This window comes from Crocodylus siamensis, chromosome 7 (genome assembly GCF_052110815.1).
Source record: "Crocodylus siamensis isolate JL-2025a chromosome 7, ASM5211081v1, whole genome shotgun sequence".
Lineage (NCBI taxonomy): Eukaryota > Metazoa > Chordata > Crocodylia > Crocodylidae > Crocodylus > Crocodylus siamensis.
In genome coordinates, this window is record NC_143401.1 from 64,917,589 (window position 1) to 64,931,530 (window position 13,942).

General features: G+C 41.4%; 1 protein-coding gene across 1 annotated transcript in view; it reads left to right on the top strand.

Annotated features, from left to right (window-relative positions):
* Positions 1-10,274: 10,274 nt before the first annotated feature.
* FAS (Fas cell surface death receptor) overlaps positions 10,275-13,942 on the top strand; it is a 28,121-nt gene continuing 24,453 nt past the window's right edge. Inside the window, exon 1 of the mRNA XM_090058497.1 lies at positions 10,275-10,410. Within this exon, the coding sequence (XP_089914623.1) occupies positions 10,381-10,410 (30 nt within the window). The 5' untranslated portion in view covers positions 10,275-10,380. The remainder of the gene's footprint in view (positions 10,411-13,942) is intronic.

The window sequence follows — 13,942 nt, forward strand, 5'->3', positions numbered from 1 at the left end:
TAGAACAATAGGGAGCTTAAGCCCCACACCCAGGTATGTGATACTAGTCACTTAGGCAGAGGGAGCAGGTTTCCCTCCTCCCTCAGGAATGTATCCAGCTCAGGTGACAACTCAGGGTTACCTGGAGCCCATGGGATGCCTGCCCTCTGCAGTGACCATGGTAACCAAATTGTAACAGAGCAGAGTTTAGGGAGGGAGAGAGATGGTGTTCTGCCACAGTGCTAAATGCTGATAACAGAGCTGATAAGTGCTCTGTTATCAAGGTGGGGAGGGGGACTCCTCCCTAATCACAGTGTCCTATCAGAACCTGGCCATGCCCCTCCAGCTCCCTGCAGAAGGGAAGGGAGGGCTGCTGTAGTGCTCCTCCCTGGCCCCGGCTTCTCTTCCGAGCCACTCCAGGCATGTGCCTGCAATTCTGGGATGTCTGTCTGGGTTACAAATGGATTTAGCCTAGCCAGATTAGGCAAACCTGCAAAGATTGAATAAATTCAGGCTCAGGCTTTTATAATGTTTGTCCCTAGTCACAGAGCAAAGACTTTCCACCTTCCATGTGTTCTCAAGACCCCTGTCACTAGCAGAGATGGATTTCTGAGCCATCCTAATGCTAGTTCTTTCACCATGCATGTGCTCTGTAGCGTCTTCCTCATCAGATTCAGCAACTCACAGCTGACTTCAGACCTCCCTCTAAAGGAACATGTTGTATATTCTAGAAAGTCTCCAGATGTGCCTTTGAGTGATTCAACCCCACGTGGTGACTATGTAAAAGGCACTTCCCTGGGTAGCACTGGAACATGCACCATTGACACGCCTCTCAAACCATGTACAACATCCCTGCTTAGATGCTTTCAAATGGGTCCATGAAATATTTTATTATAGCACTGAATTAGCAAATTCACAAATAACATCTTATTTGCTTTTCTATAGCATTATAACTGCCCATGTACTTAAAAATAAAAATACAAACCTAGAAATGAAAGTGAATAAATGGACAATCTGTTATTTCAGTAATGATGGTTACAAAATAATTCAGACTTGTTAATAACTTAAAAATCTGGTTTTTGTTTAAAGTAACGTTATAAAGTAGGTATTTTATTAAGAAAAAATAAAGACACATAGAGCTATGAAAATAACGGGCATTTCAGGTCAGTAGCTGAAACGAAAATAAGTAAATTTTAGACTGAACTGAAAAATTTCACTTTACAACAAAATATGAATAATAAAAATTGTCTCAAAAACCCTAATGACAACTGTGGAGCTTCCCTTACAGCGAACAGCAACGGTGATACAAGCAAGCACTTTCTGGGTTCCTCTGGGCACTTCCTGAGTTCTTCTGTGCCCATTTTCTGGGCACAACTTTGCAACATATTTTTTAAGAGTTGAATCTTTCTACCAACCCGTTGGTTTGGGGATGGTACGCAGCCAGCCATTCATAAGTGTTGTATTTTTAGAATTTGGCACAGGCTGCACATAAGATGGGACGTAAAGTTCATCCCTTGATCTGTAATTATTTCTCTGGGGATACTAACCCTGGATAGCCATTTAGAGCAGTTCCTCTGCTGCTCGAGGTCCAGTGACTGTACATAGAGGGATTGCCTCCGGAAACCTAGTGGCATAATCAATCATGACTAATATGAATTGGTGCCTCACAGAACTTTTGGGTAACGGTCCAATTATATCTAGGGCTATTCGTGAAAATGAAACCTCCACCACTGGCACTGATTGCAAGGGAGCCCTAGGTGGGGTTTTGAGGCTGTCTCGCTCGCAATTCAGGCAGGCCCTACAAAAGTTCTCTACTTGCTCATACAGTCAGGGCCAGAAACACCAGTTGATCAGTCTAGCCTCTGTTTTGGCCCTCCCCATGTGTCCCCCCAAGGGATTCATATGGGCCAGCCTCAGTAGTGGGCTTTGGTACGCTTGAGGAATCAAAAGTTGTGGTACCTCTAGTCCGTCAGGTTGACCCAATTTAATTCTATACAACAGGCCCTTTATTAGTTCATATCTGGGTAGTACATGTCACTGCTTGGGACATACTACCTGTTCATCTTGTTTGGCTAATTTGGACTGAATGATGGATTGGAACAGATCTTCTCCCTCTTGTGCTTCCCTGAAGTGCGTGCTGCATCATAAACTCTCTAGATCAAACCTGTCTGAATCCGGTGGAACTTCTGACTTTCTCCCACTAGGCCCTCCCGTTTTTCTTCCTCTCTTCTCACCGTATCTAATACGTGATAAATTTCTGTCCAAGTAATGCGATATGACTGCCATTGCAGGCGTAGAGTTTTTAAGTCCCCAAAGCAGCTACGACTTCTACCCTGCTCTGGGCACCCTCCCTCCTCTGGCACCCAGCAGCACCTCCCCTCTTTTCCTATCCTTCCTTCTCCTCTCCAACAAGGGTTGTCTCTGGGCATGGAAAGAGAAGACCCACTCACCACTGCCACTATCCCCAGCTGACTCAGAAGAAGGGAAAGCCCCAAAGACACCCCTGTGCCACTGTAGTGATGTTGCGGTGAGCAGCTGCACCAGGTAACAGGCAGAGATGGAGACTGTGGGAGCAGTGACAGCCCTGCCCTCCCACCCCTTCCTTACCTGCTACTTACCTGGTAACCCCAGGTATTCCCCACCCACTTGGGGGTCCAGCCAGACCTCTGACTCAGGTATACACTGATACAGGGATCTGGAGCCACCAGCAGGTGAGCTATGTTGTTAAAGAGGGATATGATCACATAGCTGTACCCTACCACACCCCAGATCTCCAAAAGATATACAGGTATGCAGATAGTTATTTATATACACATGTGTACATACATATATACATACATTCTTAAATAGTGTCTCTAAATACTACTGATATGTTTTAAAATTAAAGATTGCTTCCTGCAATTTATTTATGGCTCACTCTGAACATTTTACACTGATCTGTATTTCAGGGGCATGAAATTAAGGTACTTGGAATCAAGACAGTGTGAAGAGAACTTCCTAAAAACTAGAAAGTAGTGTGTTCCATTCAACTCTATCAGGCTTCATCGACAAAGACTGAATTCCTGATGACTGCAGTAGAAGTTTATTTACAGCTAAAATGATACTGTAGAATTAACAATAATATGATGTATAATATCATAATAAAATGGCATCATTTGTGATAATTTGTAAAAGCAAACAATAAAATTACACATTCTACTAATTTAAATAAAAGTAAAATAAAACATCATATATGATGATATATGCAAATAAATAAAATAATAGAATAAAAAATAAAAACCGGTAAGTTTCTTGATTTTGGCCCTTATACTTTGGGCAAGTAATGCAAATGCACCTATAAAGTATATGGCATGCTGTAAGCTGTTAGAGAAGAGCCATTTGTTCTTCATTAGTCCAGTACTTAAAATTTTCCATTAATGGAGAGATCCATTTCCCCTTTTTTTCTTCAAAGAAGAAACAAGATGACAGAGATAGATGGTCATCTATCTCATTCTTCTCAGCAGAACTTATCCTGTCTGACTATGGGATCCAACACCACCTCCCCATAATCATGTTAGAGTAAATCTTAGTTTCATAATAGCCTCTTGTTTGTGGTTTTATACTTCAGCTGGCTAGATTTCTAGACCAAAAGAGTACTTTATTAATTTTAAACAAGGGGAAGTTTGAGAAAAGCTCACCAAGCTGCTGTCTTTCTTAATTTTATATCTTATTTTAAATATGGGCAGAATAGTGAGTAGATAATTGTCAGCATATTTCCCAGGCCATTTTTATGGAGGAAAGTGTTAATATTATTTAACCATCCAAATAAGGGTTTATTTGGAAGAGAAGAGGCTTCTGCAGTGCTCTTAGGGCATATGATATGGGTACAAGCTCTAACTTTTATCTAATAAACTGGAGTTCTTAACTGGACTAAAATACTACAATTAAGCAGCCCCATTTCAGATTCCTATCCTCCCACAATCACAGATTTTGGTAGAGGTAAAACCTACCTGAAAAAGTAGTTAGAAATGTTTTCTATTTTGAAATGAGCCATTGGGTCAGTTCTGCTGCCTACAATAAAATGAACTCTGCCTTTAATGCTCCTAGGAGTGCTCTTCAACTGGACTTAGGGAGAAAGGATGAACCTGTACCTGAGGTTTGTTTTGCTTTAATGCTTACATTTTTATGTGCTTATTCCAGATCAGATTTTTATTATTTATTCCAAGGTATTTAAATGAAGATACACTTCTAATTTCTTTTTCTGTAAAAGCCATACTTGTTTCCTTTCATTCTCAAAAACCAATACCTTGGGTTTAGTGGTGCTGATTTCCAAGCTACTAAGATCTGGATGACTGAAAAACAAGGATGCTGTGCCTTGACTGTATCTGGAGATGCTTGCACCTCCAGGTGTAGACATACCAATGCTTGGTGGTCTTTCAAAAGGGGTATGTTTCAAAAGGGCAGCAGCTGGTGTGTTCTAATTCTTGTGTATGAACAAGCAGAGAAGGGTTCAAATACAGCAGACAATCTCCAACTCTACCACCCCTTCATCCAGGGCTCCAAGTGTTCCTGGCTCCACACCCTCAAGAGTATTCTTGCTGATACACATTTCACAGTGGGAGCTATGAGGGGTCCACACCCAGGGTGGGAGTTGTGTCTCCAGTTACAGTCAAGGCAGAGCACCCTTGTTTTTCAGTCATCAGGATCAACTGGCAAACAAGTATACTTCACAGCAAGACATTAGCATTCTAAACTGAAACCCCACCGTTCACATCCAGACTAAGATACAGACACAGGGCAGGAAGAAAAGAAAAGAAGTTCAGAGTCAAGTTATCACTCCCTCCAGCCAGAATTAAAAAGCTGCTGTACTCCAAAAAGTGAAACCTAAAAACATTTCTATAACACTAGATCAGAAGTGTTAATGCAAAGGTTTTCTTAAAGAAAACCTATGCTCCTCAAAAAAACCAAAACCCCACAAAACAAAGCAAAACTAACAAAATGCTCCGCGGCTCTGCTCTGTAACAAATGTCATATGAAAGAACTACACAGGTACAAACAACAACCGGGGTTACTAACTACACACAACATACAAAGCAAACAACATGAATGTCCTGCTGATCTGGCAAGGAGGCTGGATTTCTGCTGGCTTTTGAAACACGGAACAAAATTACTTAAAAGACTCCTAGATGCTGCACCACATGCACGCTTCTGCCCCAGAGGAGAGAATTAAACAGAGGACAAACTGCACATAACGGATGTCAGGCATATTGCCTAATGCACTATGGGAAGGCCCTCAGATTCTACAGTAATTATGGCAATATAATAATTCATGCAGAAAAGAATCTATTTATTATGCAAAAATGATCCATGCAATGGCCCTAATCTTGTTTGCTTTTTTTGATACCTCATTTGAACAATTTGAAAGCAGCTATGCAGAGGTTTCTTTCCATTATTTTGGTTTAGTCCTTAGAACCTCAAGGAATGGTACACACATAGTGCCCAAGACCGCTATGTTTTGGCTTTTCAGGAGGGAAGTTTGCCAGTGAAGCACACAGCAAAAAAAAGGCACCTGGAAATGTCTACAGCTCAAAATTAAGAGTTCTGTTTTGGGCAGAAGTGATTAAAAAACTGAAAATATTTAAAACAGAGCTATTTTGTATACTTTTTTATGAAAACAGATTATCTAGTTTTAGCTCCTGTGCTAAAATCTAGCAGGATGAGTCATCAACCATTGTAAAATGGAATTTAATATGAAAACATGAGCACAGTCAGACTGTCTTTCAAAAGTGGATACAGTCATTGACTAGATTAAGAGATTTAGAGATATTTTGATAAGTGATATTTTAAGATCATCGTTCTGCTTGCAACAGACTGCAGAGTTTGCTACAATTTACATATCGAAAGAGACAAGCATCACAGGGAAAGCTGTTAGCTGATTTGAAGAACAGCTGTGAAATACAAGTTGCCAACCTCATGGATGTTTCTTTAAACAAGGTAGTGGAGGATAAGATGGCAGCTGCAGTGAATCTTGTCTATTTTAAAGCTAGCATCCACACCCTTGTTCAGGATTCCTTTCAACCTCTATCTACTTCTACCCTCTGCCCCTTTAGCAATATTAGAGAAGTTTGGGGGGTCACAATCCTAAAATGAAAATTGCTTATCTGTGCGTTAAACTACAGGACTATGGTTATGAGATCTATTCTTCAGTTTGTCCCTGATTTCCAGTGCAGACCTCAATAAGCAACTTAAATGATCTATGTTGTGGTATCCTGTATCCATAAATAGTAATACTATTTCTATCTCAGATACTTGCATGAATCCCAGTACCACAAGATCTAAGTGCTTTGCAATCTTTAACATATTTATTTATTCTTATGATACCTATGTAAGAAAATGCCACCAGCCTCATTTTACAGATTTACATACCTATCAATATATATTTAAGTATGTGGACCTAGATCTATAAAAATCTTAGGTGAATAAGTGTCACTTTAAACACCTGCAATGCTATGTCCAGTTCTGGTCACCCCTGTTCAAGAAAGCTGAATCCAGGCTGGACCAATTGCAGACAAGGGCTGCTAGAGCATAGGGAGCCTTTCTTCTGAGAGGAAACTAAAAGATCTTAGCTTATTTAAGCTAGCAAAATAAGACTGAAAAGAGATGCGTGCTCATCAGGGGAATAAAGACCAGGGAGAAAGAAACTATTGTATATTATTTCTGGAATGAGTGGGTATAAAATGTCAATGAATACATTTAAACAGAAAATTTGAATTCTTTAACTATCAGAGGGGTGATGGTTCTGGAACACCCTTCTGGTAAGTGTAGTGGAGGCAACAATTGATTTTAAAATACAACTTGATAAATGTATTAAAGAGATTATGTGACTTGGTTGATTGCAATTACAGAGGACTGGTTTCAGTCTTATATTCCTAAAATATTTGAATATTTATTAGGACATGGACAGAATCCTACATGAGTGCCTTAATCACTGGACTATTAGGCTGTACTCTCTCTCTCTGTGCAACTACTAGTTAAGCATTTTATACAAAGTGTAATGCGCTAAACAGGAAAGATTGAGAAAGATCCACTTCAACATATCCTGTGGCCTAATACTTAAGATAAAGAAAGGTAGGAGGCCTAGATCCATCCAGGCCTAGTTCTGCTCCAAATGCAGATGTTTCATAGTCCAAGTGAGTGATGGTCTGTCCTTTGGATGGGGCGGGGCACTACTACTCCATTTCTGTGAGTGCTTAGCATTCCATACAGACAGTCAAAAAGCCAGAGGATGAATTGATTCAGTCATTGCAGGTTACCCTAAGCTGCAAAGATTGAAGCAATAAGCAAATGAACAGGCATTCATTTGTGATTCAGGGAATGCAGCCACATGCCTGCAGTGGCTCAAGCCAGAAGCCAGGGGGTGCTAGAGCACAGCTCTCTGGCACATAGCCAGCATGGTCTATATGTTTGCTTCCTCTTCCTGCTGCCCCTGAGGTCTCTTGGATTTGCAGTCCATAATCAGAGCAGCAGGATTCTTCAGGGTTGCTAATCACTTCCTCTTCTTGCTTCCAGGTGCCTCTGGGATTTGTAACCCACAGTCGCAGCCAGCAGTAAGCCAGGAGGGCAGGGCAGCTCCGTACTTGGGGGAAGGGGAGCTTAACCCCCTCCCTAGTGCCAGCCTCCAGTCTGTGTTTGCTGGCCGGGGGTGGGGGGAGGAAGGGGGCAGTGATCCAACCAGTAAGGCCAGTGAGGCAGCCCTCACTGATCCAGCTAGGAAGCAGAGGGGAGGAGCCAGCCCTGCTCTCTGGAGCAGATAGCGTAGCCTAGCCCAGGGCTGAAAAGCATGCTGGGATGGTGGGAGACTCTGATTCAACTTAAACCAGGAAGGGGTTTGAGGCAGAAGTTTCATAAAACAGTTTAACCTAAATCAGTTAAGTCTGATACCACATTATCTTAAACAAATTTCAGCCATTTTGAAACTGGTTTATGTGCACTGAACGTATGTTCTTGTACAGGTTTAAATCAGTTTCTGATCACTTAAATTGGTTTATGTGTAACTTCTGTCCCTAGCCATAGAGCTAGGCACCTGGATACCTTTGAGGGTGAGAGCTAGGCCTCACTCTTGTCATCAAGATTTCTGTTGGCCAAGTTATGCAGACTCATATTTAGCATTCTAACTCTAGACCTCCCTTTCCTAATTCTCTCTATGCAATGTACAGGGAAGCTGGACACCTAGTCTGAGGTGAGGATCCCACCACAAGGCAGAGTATCTAAAAGGTAAGTGTTAAATACTGAAGCTAAAGTCTAAGTTCCCTTTTAACTAGATCCAAACTGACTTTGTAGCCACTCTACATATCTAAGTTAAAAGAGAGAGATTAGTTGACTCCTCTCAGCAGTTACAAAACTGTCTTGAGTTCCTATTAAATACATGTGGGCTAATGCTCCTACTCAGGCACTCCTCATTCCCACCTAAACTCTGTTTTGAGGGAAACCTGTGTGACACCCTAACCTCTACCTAAGCTCCCAATTCCTTTTATATGCTCTGATCTCAGTCAGCAACTGTTCAATTCTGAAAGCAATTATGCAGCTCATTTCAAAATCCTAGTCCCTGACATATCAGCAGTGCTCCTCTTTTTCCCCTGAGCTTAGCGGTAAAATGACATGTTTAAGAAATCAGAGACATGGATTCCAGGCCCAACTCCAAACCACATCCCTCTCAATCCTAGGCAAGTGCTCTAACCACTAGGTTATCAACTAGTCTCAGTGGTGGCCTTCCTTCACCCCTCCTGTTGAAGTTTGTTCACTGGCAGACATGATGGGGAAAAAATGTGTGGGTGACTTGTTGAGCAGTGATGAAGGGAGCCTTGGCATCTCTTTTTAACCAGTGAATGTTAGGTCAAAGCTTGGGTTGAGAATGCTCAACTCAGTGCTTCTGTCAGGTAGGTATTCTGGTTCAGGGAGGTGCCTGCCCTCCGAGCACTCTGGATCCCAAGAGGAAGAAGTACCATCCGTGCCCTCAGAGTCAGATGCCTGTGCTCCAGGGAAGAGTAGGAGTTCAGATATACCTCTGCCTAGCTGAAGGCTCCTCCTAAAGCAATTTGTATTGCTATTAGGAGACATCTAAGTATCCCCATTTACTTTATGGAGATCCTATGTTCCTTAACCTGTCCATTTCATTCACCCTCTTGGGCAAAGTGCTTAAACTTTAACAACTGCAGTTCTTACAGTGGAGCTTTCCTTAGGTGTCAGTTAGGATTACTGACCAATAGGACATGTAAAGTGCTTAATCCCATTGAAATCAATAAATATTAGGCACCCCAATACTTTGGAAAATCCTGCTTAGTACTATTCTGCAGCTTTGGGTGCCTAAATATCTTTAAAAGTCTGTCTCTGAACTGAAATCGTTGGAGTTAGGTCCCTTTGTGACTTATCTGAAATCACACAGGAAGTCAGACCTCCCAAATCCCAGTTTAGAGACTTACCTACCAGACTATCCTTCATCTCTAAACCTAGTCCCAGGGATGTTGCGAGTTTAAATTAATGAAATTTTAAAATACCCATATTAGTACAAAATCAGTTAGTCAGAAAGTCAGAATGGAAATATATTCCATTTTATGCCATTTTCACCACAAAGATTTCAATCAACTGATTCTGATGTTAAAAGTTGAAAGGATAAAATGTGAGAAGTGAAGCTAGGACTCTTTCCAAAGTAAGTTACATACACATTAGTGACGTGTAGGAGGTGCACATGTACCCCATGAGATCAGCTGTGCACCCCCTGGAAGCGCCAGCCATAAAACGCACTTCCAGTTTTGCTGCTGGCTCAGTGATTGGCTGCTGGGGGACCTCCCCCCCGTCAGCTATCTGGTGCCCCCCCAGACTTGGGAGGCACCACTCGCCCAAGTACTTACATAATCTTGTTCTTTAGCCTTTCCCAAAGCAAAGCTAAAGCAATCCTCTGATAACCATAAGAGATTTCCAAACAGCTTTATAGGGTAACTGAAGGTACTGCTGGAAGGAGAGGCACACACACTGCATCTTTAAAATGCAGCAAAAATCCTTTTCTTGGTCAGTCCTTATCTAGTGTGTCTCAGCCAGGTCCGTAGTGTCCCAGGCTCACCTCTACACTGTCTTACCCTGCTAACAGAAGAGCCCCTTTCTGCTTTACTCTCCTCTGGTTTTCCCCTCCTTCAGGAACGGTAGGCAAAAGTTAGAAAATCAACTAGCAATACTAGAGGACAAGAGTAACTGTCATTTACCACAGTGGGAGGAGCACTGAGCTGTGGGTGTGCTGTACAGCAGCAGTCAGAGAAGTGCTCTCTCTAGGTGGTGACGGCGAGAGGACAGCTACTCTTATGCTGCTGGGTTACTTTCAGTTTGGAAGATAGAATTCTCAAGGGCTTATCTGGGCATAGCACTGACAGCATGATCAAGAAGCTCCTGGTCTCCTTTCTTGTAAGTCCTGTCTCCATTTCCTTGACATTAGCCCTTTTCCTCTATAAGCCTGTCAAAGGGGGAGGACAGTGGGACAGAGAGCATGCAAGAGAGCTGCAGGTTTGCCTGCTGTCCCAGTGACAGCAAAGAGGGTTGTCCACCTTCTTCCTCTGTATTCCAAGCAGTTGTGCAGGGCTCTCTCTCCTACTCAGTTTAAGAAGAAAGAATGTAATGATATCCTGTTTATCTATAAATATCTCTCTGAAATACAGACGGAAAGACACTACTAACTGCTTTGAAATGAAATCCGGGCCGCTGCCCCTTTATCTTACTAAAGGAGGCAGGGCAAGTGCTGGCACACACTGTACAGTATTTAGTTATTAACATTAAACCACTCAAGAGCATTAATGCTTTATAGAACTCATGAGTAAAAGCAGTTCCTTCATTGAACAATTAAGTGTAAATGTCATTTAGGCACAGGCAGCCTCGTGTAGGAGACAGAGTCGTCTCCTACAGCTCATAGCAAATAATCCAGTAAAGGTAAAATAACTCCTGACCGTCTTCATAAAATCACATTGCATTTCTGTGAAATGATACTAACTTCCAGTTGAAGCTTTGTTTGCTTTGTTGCGCAACAGGGAAAAAAACAGAAAGCCTTTAGAGCTCCTTAAGATACATAATGAGCAACTCATAGACCACGTGACTCATGTTTTTGTCTTCGATACATTTTTTCCGTAAAAGTTATGAGAATGTTTCCAATGTTTTACACTGTTAAAAATGCTGGGGAACAAAATACTTAAGGAGCCTGGAAACTCCTCTGTGCTGCCATATTTTTGAAGGACGACAGCAACATTTTACCTGTATCTTTCTGTATTGTGAAAAAATGCTGAAAACCAAAATTTCTTTGTTTATTCTTTACATATACTTATTTACATACTTATTTACATTTCACACTGCAACAAAAAATAACTTGTGGAACTGGCATAGAGTCCTCATTTAGATGTATTATGTGAACTTTTGTTTTGGATGCCAACTTTGGTCTTCTGCAGTTCCGGTTTTGAAAGTTTGTCGACTACACCCAGTTACCACCACCACTTGTTAGCATAAGCACAACAGGATAAGCCTAGTAGTAGTCAGTAAGTACTGACCCATATATTATCTGTAAACTACAGAACATGACTGAATTAAATAATATTAATGGAAAAATTATTATTGATACCAATCCGGAACAGGAAATGTGCTTTCATGTGTTCATAAACATATTAATTATGGCTCCAGTACCGCCAAAATGTACATGTGCTTGACTTCTGTACCATGAGTATCACCTTGAAAACAAAGGAACTACCAATGGAGTTAAAATGCACATGCTTGAGCGTTTGTTGGATCAGGCATAATTTATTCCCTTTTCTATAGCATGAGAAGCATTAGCAGAGAAAAATCCTTTTTAATAGCGCTTAAGTCTTTAATAATGGGTGATCATAATTGCATGGAGCTGTCTCCACCTGCTGTTCTCAAGGATATATAGATCCATGATGGACCACAGGGATGCCACAAGATCTTTATAAGGGTGTCAGTCAATATTAACAAACACCTTCACACGATGGATAAGATAAACCCAGAGATTTTAAGGAGGTATCCATAGTGTCAAAAACATTCTGACCTATTGGCTTTCTTTGCAACAGAAAAATTGCTCTGTTTCTATAGACAAAAAAAAAATGAGTGAAAGTTAGGGCCTGGTATTTTTCAAGGGGTGCCTTGAGTCTAACAAGATTGATATAGGGACTGAGATCTTTTTACAGGAAGGTCACACACATATGGAATAGATTTTTGCAATGCTGAAGGTAAAAATAAGTGGTAAAATTATTAAAAACTACTGTATTAAAAATTACTTATCAGTTACCACAACGTGGATGCAAAATTAATTATGGTGAAGTGATTAACTAACCCAGGTTTATTCTGAACTAACAAACGCAATGCCCTGGCACAAACCCACAAAATAAAATTAAATAGAAGGAAGGAAGGCCAAAACAAAAGGCACACATTTTATGTATCAGTACACCAGGACAGAAATGTCAGTAGTATACCAATAGTAGAGAATACTCCAAGTATATATATAAAAAAATGTATCCACCCAACTTTATTTTATTTAACAAAACAAAAGTGGTGTGAACAACTTATCTCAACACTGTACCTTTCAGTGTACACAATAGGCTGATGTTTCTAGCAGCGTTTTTCTGTGTGCTATGAGAAGAAGTTGCTTTCACACATATCTGCTATTCCAGTTTACCCTGCTTTTTATAGCATAGAATATTATCTTTTTTAATACAGCCAGAACAGAAAGGAACTTACTCATTTTCCTAGAGGAAAGCATTGATGTAATATAGTGGATTAGGCCTTCAGCCTGCAAGTAACTCCACCAGGTAAATCTACATATCTAAGCAGAGTCAGGAACAATCTTAAAATCTAATTCCCCTTATTAGGGGACTAGACCTGCCTTTGTAAAGAAACATAAATGCAAAGCATAAACTATCAATCACATAAACTGAAGAGTAATGGATTCTTATACTTTCAAAAGACAATCAGACACTAGCCAGTGATTTCTGGTATATATAGTGAATTTATGTAACAGGCAGCTAATTTCTGAGAATTTAGGTAAGATCCATATTGTATCAGGTAGGCTCCTGGTACTTGATATTTGAATGCAAGACCTTTCCAGGATGCAGGAAGTGGTATTCAACCCACTGCAGAGACTTACATATATATATTTTAATGTATATACAAGTACTCCATAAAATTCAATGGGATGACTCATTTGTGTGAAATTAAGTATAAGTGTCATGCAGTTTGCATAACTGAAGTCTGTATTTGAACAATATTTTACCTTTCGTTTTCTAGAATGAACCCCTATTTCTTTTTAGTTTTAAGGCAACTCACTTAACATTAGGGCTGAGTGAAGCTTCGGTCCCTGATTCGAGTCAAAGAAGGCTTGGCCTAATCTGGTGGCCAAATCGCCGAATCCGAACCAAATCAGGAGACCCTTTAATCTCTCTGAATTGAATCAGAACCCTCTGAATCAATCTGGAGAGATTCAGAAAGATTCAGCGATTCAGACATAGACACAGCTTTAAATGTTTTTTCTACATACCTCAAGGTACCGGTCAGCTTGTCAGCGCTGCAATGGTGGGTTTGATGAAGCTTCCCACAGAAACATGGGGGAGCTCCCCATCACACTCGGCAGCGGACCTGGAAGTGGACCAGAAGCACTTCCGGTACATTTCTAGGTCTACCGGGTAGCGTGCTGGGGTTCTCCACGCACTGCCCCGGTGACTGGTGCCTCCTGGGTCTTGGGGGGCACCCAGGGTTCCCCCACAGATGATTGCTGAGCTGGGTGGTGTGGGGGGAGGGGCAGGGTGCTCCGCAGTGGACCTGGAAGTGGACCGGAAATACTTCCAGTCCACTTCCAGGTGAACCCGCCAAGCACACAGGGGGCCCCCTGCACTCCTGTGGGATGCTCCATCTGCCCCAGCATTGTAGCATTCATGAGCCACGCCTG